Here is a 21,701-nt window from a genome sequence, read left to right as displayed (position 1 = left end):
GAACTGAAGTAAAGCTAATATACAAAGAATACTATTCATTTTTGAAGTTTCAGCTGAATTAGTAAGTGCAGCTTTAACAATTTTGTGTTGCCTTCCATAAAAAAGAGTTTTAGGTTGTTTTTGGCAATAAGGACACGAATGCAATCAATCTACAAATATAGGGAGGTCAATGGAATATCGGAGAATATAGGAAGGAAAATGTAAAATGATTGAAGCAATCGGCAAAAGTGCAAGAAGCCCAATCTCAAAGGTGCAACTTGGGCGGATTTGGTTGGCGTCGGAAAAAAACTTAGGCGGGCTTGGTTTGGGCTTTGGCCAAAATTTCACTGGGCGCAGTCCGATCCAATCCAAGTTGCACCCCACTAATGACTAAACCTTAATTTATACTGAGGACGGTTCGGTCATATTAATTAAAGGGAGCAGCAAATTCCGTCTATTAAAGAATTTGAACCGGGTGAAGGTTCTATATATAACATGGTTCGTTTGTAGGGTTAGGGTTTGTGGCATTTGCTTCTTCCTCATCCTTGAAGCGCCTCAGTTTCTGTTACAGTCGAGGAGCCTCTACCTTTCTGTCGCCATGGGGTAAGATCATTCACACCTTCCTACGTTGCTACCATGGATTCTGCGAAAGTGTGTCTTTTCTTTGCCTATTTCTTTGTTTTCGGTGGTTCCTCTTGTTGATTCGTTTATCACTCCCCTAAATTCTTAAAACGTTCTAGTTTCAGTCTTCAGTAGTTGAGATCTAGTGATATCTTCTGGTTCTTCGATTCAAACTTGTGGCACTTCAATGTAATTTGCTTGTTTTAAATCCATGTTATATCTTAGCAATGCTTTCTAAGAGGGAATTTTGTTGGTTCATTAGTATCATTCTTTTTGATGGATGATAAATATTCAGTTCTAAGAAAACAGATGACCACAATTGTTGTTTCTGATTTAAGGATTGGAAGTTAGGGCATATGTTGCAGTTCGTCATCTACGCTCATATATGCATTTTTGATATTCCATTTGGTCAATGTCGTCGGACTCTCCGGTATAGTGACTGCATATTTTCAATACAACTTAAAAGAATTATAAGTTTCGTAATCGTCTGTTAAAAGTACGAAGTTCATATTAGAGAGATATTTCTGCAGTTTCCGATTAATGAAACCCGTGAAAGCATTTTTTTTCATGAATTCGCAAGCATTAGGATGCTCTGGGAACAGAGTCCTTGGATCCTCAACGTGGACTCAAACAGTTCTCCTGGTAAACTAGGATTCAACAGTGTGATCCTAAGGATGTGTTTCCATGGCAAATAACTTGGGTATCTTTCCAGAATACAAGCCTTGAGCTCAATATTTATTGACAAAGCTCCAATTGCTAAGGAATTTTGTGATGAATCTGGTAGTCTATTGATTGATGCCTGGCTTTTGGATTCGAGAGGTATTTATTTGTGGGGTTTAGAGATTTAAGTCAGTTGTATAGTCTTGCAGTAAGGCAGCAACGGTCGTTTAAACTACAATGAATTAGATTTGGATATTGGTTGAAATCAGTGCCTTGTGATCATTTGGATATTGCTTTCATGTAAGAATCCTATCTTAAAAGCAAACATTTTGTCAGTTGACAGATTATGTTACTTCATTAGTAGGCACTTTCATCATTAAACGTTTGAAACGAATATTTAGAATGATTTGGGAGGATTATGCCTTCAGGATAGCCTTGTTACAAGGCTCCGTGAAAATTTTCATGAGTTTCAACCATGAGTACCACAAAGTCTGTCTCATGGTAAAAGGTTATCTTCAAATTTTAATCAGTTGACAACAGGATTAACTGATAGGGTTTGGGCGTTTGGCTATGACACTGGAAAAATTCATAACCAATTGATTGGTATCATAAAAGTGGTAACCAATCTGATGGTTTTCATCAAATTCACTGTGTTGGGGGTTGATTGGACAATGCTCCTTTGGTATTATATCCTTCTGGGGTAAAAAATCTCTACATTGTTTAACATGAAGGGCTAGATTCATCCTTTGTATTGTATTGTATTGTGCACATGTAAAGTTGGCTTTTAGACTCAGTTTTGGAAGGAGTGCAAATGCATATACAGGTTTAGAAATACAACATATAATAAGGCTTTGTACTGTACATATTTGTATGTGCATTCTTTCCAGCTTTGCAAGAGCACAAATACATATGAAATAAGTACATATACAAATAGTGCAAATGCATATACAGGTTTAGAAATACAACATATAATAAGGCTTTGTACTGTACATATTTGTATGTGCATTCTTTCCAGCTTTGCAAGAGCACAAATACATATGAAATAAGTACATATACAAATATGTAGAGTGCAAAGCCTTGTATTTTGTATTTTTTATTATATACTTGCACTGTACATATTTGTATTTGTACTCCTTCCAAACTGAGTCTTGAGTGTTTGTGAGATTTCTCATAGGTTTCTTGTTTCTGTAACTTCTTTATTTGGAAAAGAAATCTGCATCTGTGAAAGCTATAAAATGTAAATGGATGATTCCTTAAATGGGATCAAGCCTAAAATTTATATCCTTGCGATTTATTTTCTTAAATGCATTCCCTCTCTCTCTCGCTCCTTCATTCGTTACTGTAACCAAAACTTTCATTTTTGTATAGGAAGACACGTGGAATGGGAGCTGGTCGCAAGCTCAAGTCCCACCGTAGGAGGCAGAGGTGGGCTGATAAAGCATATAAGAAGTCACACCTTGGCAATGAGTGGAAGAAGCCATTTGCTGGGTCCTCTCACGCCAAAGGCATTGTTCTTGAAAAGATGTAAGACTGAAATCAATTGCATGTCCTCGTTTCAACTGACAGTTATAATTTCTATACCCAACCTGACTGATTTCACTTCCACAGTGGTATTGAAGCTAAGCAGCCGAACTCTGCTATCAGAAAGTGTGCTAGAGTTCAGTTGATTAAGAATGGGAAGAAGATTGCAGCCTTTGTCCCCAACGATGGTTGCTTGAACTACATAGAAGAGAATGTATGTTGCGTTTGAAGAACACACACACGACACACTCAATAAATAGCCATTGTTTAAAGTTCAACTGCCATAAGAACAAATACTTCTAATTCCTTCTTTAACCTTAGGTATTCTTATTTTTGTGCAGGACGAAGTTTTGATTGCAGGATTTGGACGCAAGGGACATGCTGTGGGAGATATTCCCGGAGTTAGATTCAAGGTTGTTAAAGTATCAGGCGTGTCTCTCTTGGCTCTTTTCAAGGAGAAGAAGGAGAAGCCAAGGTCTTAGATGGAGAATGTTTTGTTTTTACCTAGGTTAATGTGGAATTTTATCATCCATCAAGAAAAAAAAGAGATTGAACTTTCATTCTAGTATTAAATTAAAGATCTATTCGAGGATGGTAATTTTGAGAGTGGATTTTGTGAACGGTTTATTTTTTAATTTTGCAGTTTTATAAGATTTTGCAGAATTTCTATCTCCTTTTATCGTTTAGGATAATGTAATGCAACACTGTTCCTTTCTCTATTCACTGGTGTAGTGGTGTCTTAATCTCTGCCTCGTGATGTACGAGAGGTTGCTAAACTTTGTTTTCTTCTACTAGTCGGAGAAACTTTTTTAGATCAGTTAAGATTTAACAACGTGGGTCCTCTTCTCACGTTTGGAGCCCCTCTTGGCTATGAATTCATGCTTCTGATATAGGGCTATCGCTTGAATATTAGGATAAAATTCAGAAAGAGGTTGATGTTTCTAATTTCAGATAAAGCGTAATTCAAAATAAATGGGAAAGAGCGATTCATTTCACCAAAAATATGTTAGTGTGAACTAAAAAAAAAAAGATAAAGAGTCGTGTTTTTCGGGAAGTTTTAGAACTTGTGTGTTGATTTGCAACTTTTTGCAGAGAATGTTGATGGTTATTTGTATTGTTTTTTTAATGGGTGTTGGGTGTCCAAATTGGATTGAAAAGCCATATAGAGGCTTGAAGTGCAAGATACTATAAGCTCAAAGTTGAAAACCAATAACATGACAATCTAGGGCAGAGCTGTCTCATTTGGCCAGGGCCCAGCGTCTAGGTCCCAGGATTCAATCTGTTGGCCGAAAGCTCAGCACTCGCCCAAGTTGCACCTCTAGATTAATAGACAAGGTCCTGAGCTCCGTGGCGCTGGTCGATCAAGTGATGCCCAGTTTTATTGTCAGATTGTATTTCAAACCGCCCCCATTGCTGTATTGCTAGAATAATCGGTTCTGATCTTATTCCCAATCTCTTTGGCGGTAACATGAATAGACGGATTTTCTATTGGGGTAATGCAGATAAGAATCCCACTTGGCCCTAAACGTTACTATGATTATATTAAAGTATTACATTCAAACATATGATGCTGATTATCATTGGCTCTTCAGTTCCATTCTGATTTCAAGTTTTCTCGTTTCTCTAGTCTAGAGTATGCTAAACTAACCACACCCCCACTCCCCGCTCCATCAGATGTGAATTATGTTATGGTGCAAGGCATGGATTGGGGTTGGAGTTGGCTTTGGGAAATACCACTTGCCAACCTCAATATAAACCATGGCATAAATGATACCACACAAAAGAGTTTTACAAAGCCAGAAAACTAGAAAAGGGTTGTAGTACTTCCAAGTCTCAAGTATCAACCAATTCGAAAACAAGACTACGTACGGTTGCTTCATTCATGTGGCAAGATATGGGAATTTTATCAAAGCGCTCCAACACCGATGAACGATGAAACGCCACAACTCGGCTGTTTTCTTGCTTTATGCGTTCTAGGAAAAATGTGAGTGCCTTCTCTATCACTTACTCTTATGTCGAGTCCTCTAGTCCTCACAGGCATAACCTCCAAAGTAGGTGGAGCCGTGGAGGGAGACCGCAGACTAGCCTTGAACGATTATCTAAGAAAACTGGTTCCCCTCCTGGAGGCATCAAGCTGTTCCTTTGAGTACGAATTTGGAAACCCAGAATTATCCTGGGTCATTACTCATTACCATCAACCTATAAAACATAACTTCTCTTCACCATAAAGCTCTTTCACCGAGTTATTAAGATCCATGTCTACCAAATGCTTGGCCAAATTATCTACTTCAAAATGAAATAAATTCTCCTTTTCTTTAGAAACATGAAGTCCACGAAATCTTTTGGGACTGATCTCAAGATTCATCACGTGGAATTGCCGCATGTTTTCTGCACCCAATGTATTCTTCAATTCAACTTGGATGCCACTCTCTGGAATTAAACCAGAAACGATATTTTGTGGAATTCTATCAGGCACCTCTCCCCCTACTTCCCAAGTCTTCGAGTGGTTCTTTGTATCATTCCTAGAAGACCCACGAACTTCTGAAAATAAGCAAGCATGATCTTCTATTGCAATCCCTGAAGTACCAGACACCTTTGGTAAAGTAGATAGTAGTGTTTCAGTGTGCTGAGAATCAAATTTTAGGGTCCATTTGGTTCGTAGTCAGAATCGGAATCGAAATTGGAATGACCTGTTCTTATAATCTGTTTGGTTCAGACAAGAATGAGAATGAAAATTAAAATCAATAGGAATGAAATTTCATTTCCAAGGGAGAGGTAGGGAATAGCCATTCCCTCAAATGGGGGAATTCCATTCCAACAGAAATAGAAATGGAATTCCGATTCTATCCAACCAAACAAACAGTTGTAGGAATAACCCATTCCGATTCCAATTCCAGACCCCTATTCCTTCAAACCAAACGGAAGGCTGAATCTTACCTTGCTTTGTTTTCATGGCACCTACATTGTAGTTACCAATTCCGGATTCATGCCTACTCAAACCACTTCGAACAGTAGAATGATGTTGCGGACCTCCACTGGAAGTGCGCCCCATGGGTTTATCCTGAAAATTAACCAAACTTTATCCTGGTAAAGTACATTTTTAGTAAAGCAAATATTCAAATCTTGAAAGCTAAAAAATAGGAAAGCAAAATGCAGGTGGGATGAATAGAAAAACCAACCGTATCAAAAAAACCTATCTTTGGTGATGGCATTCGAAGACCCGATGGTTTTACACTTCCAGAAACCTTGTTAGAGATTGAGTAAGAAGGTATTCCAGTTCCCAAGCAAATTTTGTCGGAACGTTGACTTGGTGGTATAAGTTGATCATGCGGATGCGTCTGCATATCCAATGACCTAGGGGAACCACTGTCGAGAGAGACATCTCTTTGAGGAGAACTGACATCAATGCTGGCCTTTGAACTATAAGACCTTTGGTTGATGGCTGAAGTTGATGAAGATGATTCCGACGACCATCCATCCATAGAGCTAGCAGGCAAAATGCTTGAAGAGGGCTTGGACATTGACATCAGATAAGTTGAGAGATGTGAACTTCCGGCTGCGATTTTATTTCTCGACGAAATTCTCAGAGGAGTTTTGGGGGTTGAACCGGAAGAAGGTGGACTGATATTTCTACAATCAATTTTGGTCCTCCGAGAGTTCAAGAGAGATTTACCAGAAGAACCAGATGAAGTAGTAACAGATTTGTTGTTAGAGGAATAAAAAGCTGTTGATTCCACTTTGATGACAAGGGGAGAACCCGAAGAAGATTTGGGGGATGACCTAGAAATACCACTAGATGAATCAGCAATACCAGGTCTCTTGGACAGCAAGGTAGATACTCCCCTTCCTGCAATTGTAACATCTAGTTCAAATCAAATACTTGAAATACAGATTAACGTGTTTCTCCTCTTGCAAGATAAATCAATTTGCATTCATGGTACTTTACCTGATCCAGCTTTAGCAGTACAATTTTCCACTTTCGCATGGTTGGTACCCAGAGAAGTTCTTTTTGTTGGTGCAGCTGAGATGCGGTTGACCTTTCCTACTGTCTTAGGTGGCCTAAGGGATGACGTATCTGGCTCTCCACTTGTAGCAGCAGCCTTTTTTAATCAATTTAAGATGTTAGATAAGCCACATCTAAAAAACATCATTATTGAGTGTTAAGGCAGGATCGCCACTGCTTGATTAAACAGTTAAGGCAAGGTTATATATTTCTGGCAAAATTATACGAATTATTATATTGAGGATTAAAGGCATAGCAAATTAAATTGCAACCATTAGCAACATAGAAAATTCAGTTGTAAGTAAACATGTTCGCATTTCCAAAACAGATGCTAAGACCAGGAATACATATCAATCTATAGGTTAAAGACGACGTGCTTAGTTTATGGTACATGCCTGTACAGCTCGTGGATGAACAGAAACCTCCTTTATTTTTCCTGAACCTTGTAAACTAATAGTTTGCTTCCTAGAATTGCTTATCTGCTTCATCTGAGATTCTGGGACAAAATAAATATAAAGCTAGCCTTGAAGAAATAGTGTCCGTGGCAACTGAAAGAGTACTTACCCTAACTTGAGATGCAAGCTCCTGCTTATGCAATGCTGAGAGGAAGAATCAACACTAATTTCAGAATAATTTTACCAAAAAGCCATGCAAAGAAAAGAAGCACAAAACATGTAAATCTATTCAGCTAAACAGAATTTGAAAGGAATGTTCTTGCCATGCACATGCAAAAGATAACGGTGGAGCTTGACAAACAGTAGGAGAGAGAGCATTTTGTGCATCAATTCATCCTTTAACTAAAGGTGATTAGTGAAATGGCAACATACTCACAGTGACAACTTTTGCTACCTGGTTGTCCTCGCCCCTTGCTAGTAGGATATTTTCCATTAGATGCTCCTTTGAATTTTTGGATGGAAGCCCTTATATCTCCAAACAAATTAACCTCAAGGCTTTCCAATGTCAAGATGTCACTGTCTAATGTGGAGATTGACTCAGTGGGTTGCTGTACATCTTCTTGAATAGCAGGTAATAAATGTGTTTTAGCCTCATTGAACCCACTATTTATCAATGACAATTCATCGGGATCAAGAACACCTGCGGATATGATAAGGAGCTTTAAAGTCAACATTTTTAAGTATCTGAAAAGTCCAAATTCTGAAAGAAAAACAAAACATGGATAATGCTAATGGAAATGATGGCATACCTGCACTTGTGAAGAAGGCGTTATCCCAGGCTAAACTTTTGCGCAAATTATAATTACCAACTTTTCTTGTTCTGTCTCGTTCAGAGGATTCGGACAACTGAGATTCCTGCCCCATTTCTTGAGGCAAATATACCAAATCATTTTCCCGAGCATGACGAGCTTCCGACAACTGAAAATTGCCATGCTTCTTTGAACTTTGTGAAAATCCTGTCAATTTGAGTTCAAAAAGAAATAATTTTAAGCAACTCTGCAATAGAGAATATCACTGAGAAATAATGTCTTGTCAATGTAAAAGCAATCTATTGTATATGATGCATATTTCCTACCATGAGTAACCAGCTATATGAACCCTAAAGTATATCACCTGTATCATACAAATAATGGATGGTAATGATAATAGAAAAAGATTGGTCCATTTGCTGATTGATCTCCCACCACAAGAAAGGCCTCATTTACTCCTCCCTGCCTAATTTACAATCCAGATTTCAGTTCCAAAGGCCAAAGCCCTGTACAGATACTCATTAAGTCATTCTTAGATCTTAGTGGGAACTAGTTAGATTAAAACTTAACTTATAGATTCACATGCAGAAAACCTGCATTGAATATTTGTAACGTTATTGATGTAATTTCTAATATAAATAGTGCTGACTGCTGAACAGAGTATTGATGTAATCTCTGTTCTTACTATTCACTTGGTGTTCCCATAAACATCATAGGAAGACAAGATATAAACTATGAAAAGAAAGCCATAGATTTTGATAGTGAATGAACTTAGAAAACTTTCCATTTTGAAGATCAACGATGTTTGAATTGATTTGGATTTGTGATGAAAAATTCAGAAAATTCCCAGTTTTGCTTAGTTTAATCCAGTGTTTTCAAAACTGGACTGGACCGGATGGTCGGACCAGAAAAATCAGGAACCAGTCATCTGACGGGTTCCGTTTCACCCCAAAACTGCTTTGTGGCAAAAAACTGTTGATTTGGTCAGCGAACCGCTGACCCAGGCGGTCGAACTGTCAAACCGTTGACCCGGACAATGGTTTTGGCCATTTTTTGCTTTTAATTTTTTTTTTAATTTTTTTTGTCAGAGCAGGCCATCCGGTCGGACCATTTGACCCGGTCCGGTTTTAAAAACCTTGGTTTAATCAGTCATTCATAGCATAATTTGTGGTGACTGGGGTTGGAATATATGTTTTGGTGGAACACACTTTTTTTTGAAGATAATGGAACAAATCCTTTTGATATTGTTTAAGGTTCTGTTGCAAAACAGCCCACCTATTTCAGTGTTTTATTTCTTTGTTTTGTTATGTTAAACCCAGAAGATCATATTCATTAGTGAATTGACCGATGCTTAGGCTTGAGAACAATCAATTTAGTTTGAACTTCGATGTTGTTCAGGAATTTCTCTGATCAGTTTGTGGTGGTATTCTGTAAATCTGTATCGCTCTAGAAGAGTCTGTTATTTAGAGGAGAGGGCCTCTTGACCTACAATATGTATATGCTTAGGGGTGCAAGTTGATACATGAGGAATTTACACAGTATAAGGCCTGAGCCCATTCAAATTTTGGTAAATGATCAACCCGAGTCTGCCCAAGTTGCAGCCATTATGCTAGAGTCTCTACAGGATGTTGCTTGATCAGGAAACCAAGAGGACCACAATGTCTTGACCGTCCTCTTTAGGTGATGATTAGATATCCATTATTCAAATTAGTGAAACTTGATAGGACCAATTTTCCGGAAGGGATGTAGTCAAAAAACCATATGGTGGTGGTAGAGGAAAATTTAGTATCCACGCCAGAATGAAAAAATAACTTACAACAAAATATTCTTCTTACTTAACTAATTAGTCCATTGCACGCAGACATGATCACACTATCCATTACTTAAGACACAGAAATGCAACACTAACTTCAATCCCCCAGGGCAGGCCAAACTAAAACACTGAAATGCTTTCTATCAGGATTTGCTTTTATCCAGAAGCAAACTCAATGACCACCCATTCGTAGACCGAATTTCTCCAGTAACCTAATTCCTCAGGAACCAGAATATCCTATTCATTATTCACCAAAGGCTCCAGTGTCTCTTTACACATACAGAGGTGGCTTCTATTTATTGATTTTAATCCATAAAATGGCAAGTAAATAACACTAATCTCCTCATGTCTCCAATTCCTCCAATAAAACCAAATCTTTAATCTTCATTATCTTCTAACGAACAGAATGTATCATGAGCTGGATTTCAAAGTTAATTATAAGAAGAATGTCTTTTTATTTTCCGAGTAAATAAAACACCTGACTAACGTTCAAGCACAAGATGAGCGACAATAAAAGTAGGGAAAGAATAACCTCTATCTTCTTTCTGGATTTTAGTTTTGCAATTCCTTTTACAAAATGATATGAGTTGTGTGTGATGATCAACATTGTTTAGTGGCGAAATTTAAAACACCGTTGATGCTGCACATTGTTTGACAATTATGCAATATGCATGACTACGAAACACGATCGAAAAGCAGCATAATTCGATGGAACAATTAAAACATAAGAAGCAATTGCGTGGCCATTTATGCTACATAGAGTAGAAAACAGAACCAGGATAGCAGGAATCAAATCCATCAAAAAAAGAACATCACAGTATCATATGAAATCACAATACCCTAGAACAATGAAGTATAGTAGTAAAATTGTAGGCAATGAAAGAATGAGAGACCTTTTAGCTAAAACCAAATACCTCATGTACTTAACAGATCAAGATCAAAGAAAAGATGATAAATGAATACCAGAAGACTGGAACTGCAAGTCCTGTAAACTGCCAGAAGGTGACGCAATCAGGCAATCGTCCATAGAAGAAACATCGATCAGATGTAGCCTCTCAATTTTCAAGTCATTCTTCTCGCCATCATCCATTGAGTAGAATTCTTGAATCAAAACGAAGATCGGAGAACCACGGCAGATAAATTGCAGAAAATATTCGAAATTTGAACTTCAAGACGTAGTGACTATTCGAACATAAAATAAAAAGCAATTACTGTTTCAATTACCGGTATAATGAAGAGAGAGAGAGAGAGAGAGGCCTCTGTTTCCCCAAGACATTTATACGGGGACTATGCAATGGGCGGGAAATCTTCTCTTATTTTTCTTAATAAATTAGTAATCAATATTAGAACAATTTTCTGGTTTGCTTGATCCGTTACTTGATAATCTAGATGGTGGGTCCCCGTCCCTACTTCCAAACCAAAATATTAACCAATCAATTGGAATTTCGTCCGAATTAATATGAGATCTTGATTGATGAAGGTATTTTAGTGGAATTCCTTCCCATAGAAATTCTTATTTTGTTAGTGTATAATTAATAAAAAAATATGTACAAATTTTATTTACATATGTATTTATACATGTTTATACATATATTCATGTATAATTTGATAAATGAAATGCATGAATTGGGTTGGGCCGTTGGGGTTAGGCCCGCCTAAGTTGAAGCCCTATATAACCTATACTGAATTAGTATTAAAAAAACAAAAAAGAAAAAAAGAAAAAAAAATGCAAGGGATGATGGAGAGGGAAGGGAGGAAGCTGACATGGACAACCGGGTTTTTGATACATAGAATATAATTATACTAATTTAAAGTCCGCTTAAATACCATTAATAATAATATTAGTTCATACTTCATACAACAATACTAGTGCATGCCACCATCATCTTTGAGTGTATTTTCATAGCGTCACTTTATTTATTTTTATGGGAAAATTGCATATTATTACCCTATATTTTGGGGCTAGTTTCATTTTATTACCCGAATTTCAAAATGTATCATTATAGTACTTAAACTTTCAAAAACTATCAATTTAGTTTAAAATCGTTAATTATATATAAAAATGACCTTTGGGTGTCATCTAATATTCATTTTCCAATCAACTATATTGAATTCACTTTATCTAATTCCTAACTTTTTCCTTTCTCTTCCATACGAAGTCCTGCTTGCTATTGCCTCCGCAAATCTCTTTACAACTTCATATCCAAAGAAGACCGCCATTGGTGTTAATCATTGGAGAACAACATTAATTCTTGCCTCTCTCTCTCTCTTTTTTTTTTCTGTTTCTTCTACTATTAATGGCCTTCGTGATTAATGAATAAATTCCTTTTTTTTTATTTTTTTAATAAGTTTATTTATTTGGGAATGACAAAATACATAATAAAATCAATGGGGGGAAACATTTTTCAAGTAATTGTTGTAAATAATGGTTGATTTGAGACTCTATTCACTGCTACTCTATTTAGTCTCTAAGAACAATGTCTTCTTATAAAGGGTAAGTTTGGAATTTTGAAATATTACAAATTGAATATGACATCTTGTGTGTTAGATAATTTGTTGGTTGGGCTCCCATCCCACGTAGAGGGCCCAAAAAATAAAAAAAAAGGAGGTGGGGAGTTGGAAGTCGAAGAGGCTCATAAAGGTAGCCTCACGCGTCTTTGCATGAGCAAAGACATTAATTAGCAACAAAAACTTGCTTAGCAAGTTCAGTGAAGTGAACCGTTCGGTGAAGCCTTCCACGGAAAACAAAAGAGAGAGAGAAAGAGAGAGGAAAGAAAAAGAGAAGTTTTTGGGTTTTTATGGGTGAAGAACACAAACCTGCGTAGTGATCCTTTCTCCAATCGTCTTGGGATTTTTGTATGCAGTCGATGGCGCCTCAAGCTGCATATCTACTGGTTTGATTTGCTATTCCTCTTCTCTATTATCATTTTGGTGAGATTTATTTTTGTCTCTGAGTTATTTGGTGATATGTGATGAAATTCACCTTTGGGTGAGTAGTTGATGCTGATAGCCTCTAGACTTACCGCTAGAGAAGAACTTTGTTGTATCCCGTTGATTTATTAGTGGAAGTTTTAAGTGCCTAGTTGCCAGTGGTTTTTCCCTTTGTTTTGGAGGGTTTTCCACGTTAAAATCTTGTGCCTTCTATTTGTCGATTGTATTTTTATTATTGCATATAATTTTTCTACTTGGTTGATATTGTTTAACTTGCATGTCCATTTAATTGCACAAAGAGGAAAACAAAATATTTTGTTATTTTGCTATTGTAAGATAACAAGCTTTTTCTCAACATAATTGACAGACTGTTAACGACGAATACTAAATTGATAGTTTTCAAAAATTCAAGTACTGTAGTGACACGTTTTGAAATCCGGGTACTAAAGTGAAACTATTCCTCAAAGTACAAGATAACCTTTATTTTATTTTTTGCTCAACATACAAAATTAATAATCACTCAAATTGTCAATATTAAAAGATTGTTTCGTGATTGAATGAGTGAAATAAGAGTCCTCAACCACTCTCGAACTTAATCATCAAGTTCAATAGTATTATTGTTCCATATTGTAGCTCTAGTACTCCAAGTATGAGCTATAATGTTTTGAACCCCTATGAATATATACAACATAACAATAAATAAAGGAAAAACAATTTTTTTTCTTTGTTTTTTTTCTTTATCTCTTTGCAAAGAGTATATATATATATATATATATATATATATATATATACAAAATAATGGTTTTTCACTCTACATATTTGTATTTGTACTCCTCCCCTACTTTTGGAAAAATATAAATACAAATACAAGGTTTAAAAGGGAAAATCTATGATGCGGGAAAAATATGGTATGGGAAGAGTTTTGACAAATCAAAATTCACCCATGAATTTTGATAAATAACACCTAATTGGCTACCATGCTTATGATTCCAATTGACTGGTGAGAAGTCTTTTGGTTATCATATATTTTCTATATCATAGTTGAACTCGGTTTAAAGATACCACATATAAGGTTTTGTACTATATATTTGTCTTTGAACTCTTCCCAATCGGAGCTGTAACAACTTTTTTTCCTTTCTAGAACTATCCATCCCATTACCATAGCCACATGAGGAAAGTTTGGTTGTTCGGAAAAAACAACGCAGCTATTTTGAAGATTAATGTGCATGACACATTACTACATTAGTGGGATAAAAGAATAATTGTATTCAATATTATTCTCCAAATAAAAAGATAAAAGGAAAAATTAAGCTGTCAAATAACAAAGATGGGATCTGCTCCTCACAGAGTGCGCCTTACACCATCCTCACAGTGTATCACAACCGTGCATTGAGAACATCTCACGTATATAATGTTATCATTCATGAGAAGATGTTCCTAATGCATGGCTGTGATGTGTTGTAAGGATGGTGTGAAGTGCACTCTCTGAGAAATATATCCAGATGAGGACACGACAGTGATGGGCTGTAATAGGTTTGGTTTTAGACCTGGCTGTAATAGAGTGGAGATAATGAAGACCTAACGAGTAGATGACCACCAGCAATTGCAGCTAGATATAACTAGCCACAACAATAGAGCAAGGCAGATTTCTACTTCTCTAATATCCTTACGACCAAATCAAACTATTAGTCTATAGCATGGTTTTCAAAACTAGAACGGAAAAACCAGGAACTGGTCAGATGATCGGTTCTGTTTTATCTTAGAACTATTATTTTCCCAAAAATCGTTGATCTAGTCAACAAACCGCTGACCTGGGCGTTCAAACCATACAAACTGTCCAACCGTTGATTTAGTCAGCAAACCGTTATTTTTTTATTTTTTAATTTTTTTGTCTGAATGGGCCATTTGTTCAGTTCGAATGATCGGACCATTCGACCTGGGAACTGAACCCCTGACCGATTCATTGTCCAATTAGATTTTAAAAACCTTGGTCTATAGCAAGTGGTGGAGCTTCAACTATCAATGTATGGTTCAAACTATAGAGGCCCAGGCACATCCTCTATTTCGTCTATATAAAGGGTGACCTCCGTTCAGTGGTAGGAATGAAGAGGGAGGAGGAAATAAGAGAAGGTGTTCGGTGGTTGATGGTAACAATGGATGTTGGTAAATATGAATGTAGTGTGGTTGTAAAAGAGATGAAACCAAAAACCAAAACAAGAAAATCCGAACAATAGAAAAATAAAACAGTAATCAAATAAAGAACTAATTAAAACTTATCGGTGTAGCTAAGTCGTGGAAAATTTCTACTCTTCTTAAAACTGATTTCGCCACCTCTTGGAGTATTTCCGTTGGAGCAAAAGGATACTGGCGATCGGCCTCCAAGATACAACAACTCTCAGCCTTGGTGTTATATGCACTCACAATTCAAAGCAACGAACCAGTATGTTATGTGCGCCCAAAACGATTCAACTAGTGAAAGAGAAAAAACACAATTAGGGAGAACAAACAACATTGCATACAAAAGAAGAGAACAAGAACTCACAGTAGAAAGGACAAAGTTCATTGCTATATATATATATATATATAAACAATTAACCATAGATTTTTCTTAATCCCAACCCTATAAACGTCCTTCAAAATATTTTTTTTACCCATTAAGATCTTCACAATTAGCATTAATTTTACAAAATGTACTTTCACTCTTTCAGCTATATAACTAATGGTCTATTCTATCTTTACCCTTTTTATTAGGGTAAAATACAACCCCCCTAATGTTTATGAGAATCATAAAAACCTCCCCTTTTAGCGTTGTATTTCATACCATTGACACTTCTACTTGCAACATTTTTTAATGTAAATTAGGATTGTATTTGGTACCGTTGTCACTTCTACTAATTATTACTAAACAAATAAAGGCACTGGATTAGGTGTTGGTATTTATAATAGAAACATGGAATTTGACGATTTTGTGAAGAATAAAAAATGGTGCCCAATATTGTATTGCTATCTCAAATCATTTGTGATAGAAAAAAAAAATTCTCATAAAATTTATATTGACCAACCTAAAACATTGCTAGTAGAAGTAACAATACTATCAAACACAATTATATAATTTAGAATAAACTCAAATGGGATTTCATTTCCCCTAAAAAGGGTGGGAATAGAATTCTAATTAGGCCCAATCAAACAGTTGGACCAAATGTATTTTCTGTTGAAACGTGTTACGTGAATATGTAAATCTACAAGGAGACCTAATTGAACTTGCCTCGGTTATCATGATCAGAATTCAAGCATATGACAGGCCTCTCGACCTATTTTTATTTTTATTTTTTGTCTGGGTAAGCACAAGATTGACTCATCAGTTATTAACAACTGATTCAAACATTCCTTAACCCACATTAAATAACAACATTCAAATAACTGATACAGATCTCTCACGCCAAAATCTTACTGCTGATTTGGTATGCTAATTAAGAATGTAAAAATTCCGCTCCGGAATTGGCGCTTCTGCTTCACTGAAATTCTTACACTTTGGGAAAATTGACTATCATCCTTAAATTATTATTATTGCTGAACCTGCTGGTTCGTATATATACTTTTGTTTTTTTTTTCCCTTCAACCACTGAATGTCTGTATCTGTATAAAAGTAAGGGTCAATCATGAAGAGGATATGTTGGGAACACCAACCCACTCTCTCAAATCCAATGTCCTGCAGAATTCTTACCGATCAGCTTCAAAGAGTGCAGACACATGAGGCATCACTCTTATCGCCTTTTCTTTTAGAATAGAAACAGACAGTTCACCAACCTCTGCATATTCCTTACTTGGTCTAGAAAAGAAATAATGAAATGAGAAAACAAAATTCAAACAATAGAACTCGATTACTTCACACAATTCTGAAGATTACATTAATTTTGATTTGAATATCAGTTCTCTATCTTTCTATCTCCTGTTTCCGAATAGAGAGACTTTAATTCTCTTCTTTCACCAATGAAGATCTACAACAGAGGGCTGTTAACAAGTCCGTGCCAGGAAGACCCAAGTCCATTCCAATATTCTCTCCCTGAATCAACAACACCCATGCTTCCATCTGCACCAGATTGCCATGGAAACCCCCACAACATTCTATTCTCGCCATCTCTTCCTTTACAAAACTCTTGTTTTGTTGTCGTTGCTGTTGGTACTATTGCACCGATCATGTCCTCATAAGGCAACGCCACCTCTTCGCTGCCACCACCACCGCTTGCCATCTCTCCCATGTTACAGTTACCAAAGCCATAGCAGAAGTTATTAAAACCAGTTGGGGTATCAAGAAAACCAGTATTTCTGAGTGCATCAAGAATACCGCCGGGAGTTGTGGCGGTGGTGGTGGAGAAAGGGTTTCCGGGAACATCACAGTTGGTCGAATTGAGGCCTCCCAAAAGAGAGCCGTCGTGGTCGTCGAGACCCAGCTGCCGAGTGGGTTGTTTGTGGAGTCTAGCAAAGGCAAGAGTGAGGTCACTGGAGTCACAGGTAAAGGATGGGAGAGTAGGGAGTGGGTTGGAGTTGGTAGTGATGAGAGACGGGTCCTGTGTCTTCTTTGAGGAAGAAGATCGCTTGTTCCTTCTGCAACCTCCGCCCACTGGAACGTTTCTCAGTGATCCTCCTTTGGTCCAATACCTCCTACATGCCTTGCAGAAGTACCTCGGTTGTGAGAGGCTGTAGTTGTTGTAGTAACAGAACTTGGTGTTAGTCGAATCACATCTTGGACATTTGAGGGCCTGCTCTGGCTGAGGCCTCGATTTCCTCTCTTGCTGTGGCTTCGGGTACGCCAATATATCTTCTAGTGAATGGGTAGCCATGGCCTGGAGGGATCTCAGCAGAAACACAGAAAGAGAAAATCAATATCAGTAGACATGGAACTGGTGTAGTTTAGGGCTGCAATTTCTATTAATAATCTTGATGATGATTTCAGATGGGTTATGCTGAATTCGTTATACAAAGTTCAAGGTTTATCTGGAGAGAGAGAGAGAGAGAGAGAGAGAGAGTGGGCTGAAGGATTTTCCCTTACAAACTATCTCCTAGGATTGCAGCTTAAATAACCGAAGTAGTTATTCTTACTGAAATCAAAGCTGATCACTTTAATTTTAAAGAAAGGAAAAGGTTTGATTGTTTTGTACCTTAATCACCATAGAAATAGAAGAAAAAACGATAAAAACCCAAATCACAGAAAACGAAAACGAGAGATAAAAGACCATTAAAATTCATGTTTCTTTATCAATCTTTTGGTTATTGTTCTTCTACCCTTTTGGTTGCAGCAAATTAAAGTACATAGTGGGCGAATCATGTCTTTTTCTGTTCGAATTAAGCACTTCAGTTCTACTGAAGATCGCGTGATTCTTATTACTCTTTTAGAAAATGATCCAACGCATAAAAAGAAAAAGGAAAAAAAACAAGGTGAGAGAAAGCGAAGAAATAAAGGATAAGAGAGAAAGAGAAGAACAAATCAGTTGCAGGCTTGCAGCTAGTCCTATATAATTGGAGTTCTGTTCAATTCCTACCTGGTGTTGAGCATTTGAAGGATCCATCCATGCAAAAATTCAAAACTGAGATTCGAGTAAGCAGCAGGGCCCTGCAGCAGGAGGCACAGTCATGCAAAGTGTAGAACGAAGAAGACGATCAATACCTTAATAAATAGACAGAGAAAGAGGATGCAATCATTGCTTTCCGTACCAGATGATCGATGTTTTTGGCTTGCACGCAGAGAAAGCACGAAAAAAAAAAAAGAAATTCGAGCCGATCGATCTGCAACTCTGATTGATGAGCCAGAGTGGGTCCGCTTCGCGTGGATGCAGCCAAGCCATACGTGGACGGTGGACCCCCCATCAGGCCATTTCCACGACCACCACAAGCCGATGAATCGCCGCGGTTCGGCCTCCGGGGTTCAACTAACAGAATCCTGTCCCACGTCTTATGTGGTTTCTGGGCCCACCAGTTACAACTTGCAGGACGCTGTAGGGCCCACCACAAACTTCCAGTCCGTATAGAGCTCTCCGGTTGCCCCCTCGATTACAAATCATACAAGTTCCAGACACAACACAGAAAAGTGGATTCTTACGTAAAAACAGTTTGTGGGGCCCAAGCGAAGTCATTGCGATTCTTCTTGTCACATCTAGTACGTATCTTATTACCACCGTGGTTCCTTGTATGGGAAGGATTCCTAATTCCCATGATTCATAAGTTATGAGCCGCTTGATTGCGATTAACAATCGTTTGGGGTTCTAGGAGAGGAGGGGACCAAGGATCTTGGGGTGGCGAGAAGATCGATGGACCAGAGCAACAAAGGAACAATTCGGTGGACCCTGCTTGGGGGAGGAATGTCTCGAATCCCATGAAGATCGTTTTGGCTCGTCCCTAATTTGAAAAAAATTCCAAAAGCTGGGCCACGCGGCACAATTTCTCGGTGCACCCTGACCCCGCTTGTCGTGTCGTGGGCCAGGATTTTTTCAAACCCAGAGTGAGTGGGTTGTGTTCACACTTCACAGTGCAATCATTCTTTATCGGTCAAAGAAGTTGACTGGTCAAACTTATCAGTCAAAGAAGAGAAGAAAAAGAGTGTGCCCTACAAATATTCTACTATATCCTATATTCTTACATATAAAAGGAATCTGCTGCTCTGCCAAGGAATCTAGCGTTCAGGAAAAACGTTTGTGAGCCATCCTGGTCCGGCGTGATTCGGGTTAACCCGGGTCTCAGATGAGCACTTTGGGAGTTGGAACCGACATTCCAAGAACTCGGATCTTGTCCGGCTGGTACGATTGGGTTCATCCGATCTGATCCGCCTAAAAATTAGCTCGGAACCGGCGGGTACGAGTTAGACGCTACGGACTACGGAGAGCTGTCATCACTGGTCAGTGTGAGTGGTGACCACATGGGCATATCTTAAAGCCCGAAAAAGAATGGTGTAGTGACTAGTATTATCTTTATCCATCATCCATCAGCTTAGGGAAGATTGGATTAGACCAAGGCCCACCTATCGGACAAGCGGGAGAGCATACGTAAGTCATGTCTGTATGTGGCGATACACAGGAACAAAAATAAATGATAAAATAACGTGGGAATGGTTAATTATAGTGTATTATATTAATTTGGGTAACCTTTGAACACCTAAAGAGGTAATCGTAATGGGGGACGAGGGACGAAGAAATAGAGGAGGAAGCACTGCAGCAGCAATGAAGCAAGCTAAGGGCAAGGCGGGAGGCGAGTGAGCAAATTGGTCGGTGTGTGGTGGGTGGGACCCTGGGTGGGGTGATGGGGGATGTCCGGGTGAAACACGTTGCTGGAAAGTGCGGCCGAGAGTCGAATATCTCGTTCTACGAGGAAAAGCAAGAGAGTCTCTGCGGTGGTGGTGCGCGGGTCCCGCGGTTTTCCTTCTTGTGAAGTAAAGGATAAAGGATCAAAATCTCGGTCTCTCGGGTCTCGGCTAAGGCTAAGGGTAAGGGGAGTTTTGAGTTTAGTGTAGAGCGGTTGTGTTGACCCTTGACTATGCGTTACGAGGGTCACGATCCGTTCCAGTCAGCCAATGGAACGATGCGCGTTGGAAAACGTTTCGCGTGGGCGACTTTTTTGGATGGGAGCGTCTGGGGCATCATGGGCCAGGGCCAGAGCCCGAGGAATTTTATTAGATGGGTTTGGCCATGGAATTTGTGTACCCAAATCAAATTCATCCGAGTTTGGTGGGTGTTGATGCTCGAGATGTTCGAGGATAATAAAGTAATTTTGCACATATACTTCGGAGGGTTGGCCGAAGGTTTCCAGGGTGTAAGTAAATTTCCCTTGAGGCCGAGGTATGCAGGCTGAGGCAGAGAGGGCTCGGAAGACATGTAGAAGCCAAAGGCAGGTACCCAAAGTACTCTAACAGAATGTGTCAGATGCCTCGGGTGAGGACCTGAGGCGGAGTCTCCAACGATTAAGTTAGTATGAGGTACGAAGAGAGGAATCAGGATCTGGTCTGTGAGCCTAGTTCCAAGTTCAGATTGTAAGGTTGTAAAATGGATCGATCCCCTTACCTGAAGGGGGCCACCCCTATTTATACTTGAACCATCCGGAGGTAGGTGAAGATGAACGCTTGAGATGGGTGTCGTACGAGGGCAGCCAAAGAGCTCTGTGGGACGCGTGGGCGCCCCGCGATTGGCTCCGTATGAGTGGCGCAAGGTAACCCCTATTGTAGCGGATCTCGCTCCCAGATCTGGCGCTCGTGGTCTGGGCCTCCCAGCCTCAAATGGGCTGGGTTGGGCCACCCCACATCATTTGCTCCCACTCCCAAAGCCAAAGAGGAAAATTCGGCTTTGGCTAATGGGAGTAATAGAGGCGAGCGCCAGCGGGCCCGATAGCCGAGGTGTACCCTGTGGTGGTGTCCTCTTTCGTGTCTCTGCCTGTTTCATCTTTATGAGTTGGGCAGAGGCTGCAAGTGGTTTACGACACTGCTGCTTCAGACAAGTGATCCGAGAGGCGCGCTCAGTGCAGATGTTCTGGTGCCGTCATTTGGGATGAGAGCATAAGGGGCCGAAGGCTGTTTAGGCTGAAGACCTGTGGAGCCGAAGGCTGTTTTAGGCCAAAGGCCTATGAAGCCCCAGGACCTGTGCACGGGACAACTTTCTGATCAGGTCAATGCGTGCATTTGTGCTACCAGGTCGCATAAGCTGGTGGTCCATAGTGGGTGGATACGTCGGTTCACCCGGAGTGTCGTTTCGCCTTCCGAGGGTGAGCATCATTTCGCCTTCCAAGGGTGAGTGTTTAGGGATGCAATGCGACTGGATCGCAGGTGTGGAGGCGCTTCGCGTCCGTTGGATCAGGGACGATCTGAGCCGTCGCTAGCGCGTCGTTTTGCCTTCCGAGGTTGAGCATCACGCATCGCACCATGATTGGGTAGTGGAGGCGATGGCTTCTTAGCCATTGGATCTCGAGAAATTTGGGCCGTTCATTCCTCT

At 39.1% G+C, this 21,701-nt stretch overlaps 3 protein-coding genes across 3 annotated transcripts; 1 reads left to right on the top strand and 2 right to left on the bottom strand.

Moving 5' to 3' along the window:
- The first annotated feature begins 448 nt into the window (after window positions 1-448).
- Window positions 449-3,500, top strand: LOC104588658 (small ribosomal subunit protein uS12). Its single transcript, XM_010246677.3, has 4 exons — window positions 449-582; window positions 2,629-2,784; window positions 2,869-2,995; window positions 3,123-3,500. Exons 1-4 carry the CDS (start codon window positions 578-580, stop codon window positions 3,261-3,263), a joined length of 429 nt encoding a protein of 142 aa, XP_010244979.1. The 5' UTR covers window positions 449-577; the 3' UTR covers window positions 3,264-3,500.
- Window positions 3,501-4,518: 1,018 nt separating this feature from the next.
- On the bottom strand, window positions 4,519-11,012 carry LOC104588677 (uncharacterized). The gene is made up of 8 exons (XM_088898706.1): window positions 10,765-11,012; window positions 7,989-8,195; window positions 7,634-7,879; window positions 7,349-7,383; window positions 6,728-6,881; window positions 5,961-6,628; window positions 5,719-5,842; window positions 4,519-5,358 (listed from the first exon to the last, which is right to left on the bottom strand). The coding sequence occupies exons 1-8, from the start codon at window positions 10,889-10,891 to the stop codon at window positions 4,976-4,978; spliced, it is 1,944 nt and encodes a 647-aa protein (XP_088754832.1). The 5' UTR covers window positions 10,892-11,012; the 3' UTR covers window positions 4,519-4,975.
- A 5,585-nt stretch (window positions 11,013-16,597) lies between these two features.
- On the bottom strand, window positions 16,598-18,429 carry LOC104588659 (dof zinc finger protein DOF3.2-like). The gene is made up of 2 exons (XM_010246678.3): window positions 18,273-18,429; window positions 16,598-17,576 (listed from the first exon to the last, which is right to left on the bottom strand). Exons 1-2 carry the CDS (start codon window positions 18,297-18,299, stop codon window positions 16,731-16,733), a joined length of 873 nt encoding a protein of 290 aa, XP_010244980.1. The 5' UTR covers window positions 18,300-18,429; the 3' UTR covers window positions 16,598-16,730.
- Between the last annotated feature and the right edge of the window lie 3,272 nt (window positions 18,430-21,701).

This window comes from Nelumbo nucifera, chromosome 2, assembly GCF_055504915.1.
Source record: "Nelumbo nucifera cultivar China Antique chromosome 2, China Antique-T2T, whole genome shotgun sequence".
Classification (NCBI taxonomy): Eukaryota; Viridiplantae; Streptophyta; class Magnoliopsida; order Proteales; family Nelumbonaceae; genus Nelumbo; species Nelumbo nucifera.
This window is presented reverse-complemented; position numbering and strand designations above follow the sequence as displayed.

What these genes read in the sequence shown, in the direction of transcription:
- LOC104588658 (XM_010246677.3), top strand. An exon ending in GGCATTGTTCTTGAAAAGAT is followed by an intron (nt 2,785 to 2,868) that starts GTAAGACTGAAA and finishes TCACTTCCACAG; the next exon opens with TGGTATTGAAGCTAAGCAGC. An exon ending in TGAACTACATAGAAGAGAAT is followed by an intron (nt 2,996 to 3,122) that starts GTATGTTGCGTT and finishes ATTTTTGTGCAG; the next exon opens with GACGAAGTTTTGATTGCAGG.
- LOC104588677 (XM_088898706.1), bottom strand. Translation starts at nt 10,891, where the DNA reads ATGGATGATGGCGAGAAGAATGACTTGAAAATTGAGAGGCTACATCTG. An exon ending in AGCTTGCATCTCAAGTTAGG is followed by an intron (nt 6,882 to 7,348) that starts GTAAGTACTCTT and finishes TGATTAAAAAAG; the next exon opens with GCTGCTGCTACAAGTGGAGA. An exon ending in AGATAGGTTTTTTTGATACG is followed by an intron (nt 5,843 to 5,960) that starts GTTGGTTTTTCT and finishes GTTAATTTTCAG; the next exon opens with GATAAACCCATGGGGCGCAC.
- LOC104588659 (XM_010246678.3), bottom strand. Translation starts at nt 18,299, where the DNA reads ATGGATCCTTCAAATGCTCAACACCAG. An exon ending in CTTCAAATGCTCAACACCAG is followed by an intron (nt 17,577 to 18,272) that starts GTAGGAATTGAA and finishes AGATCCCTCCAG; the next exon opens with GCCATGGCTACCCATTCACT.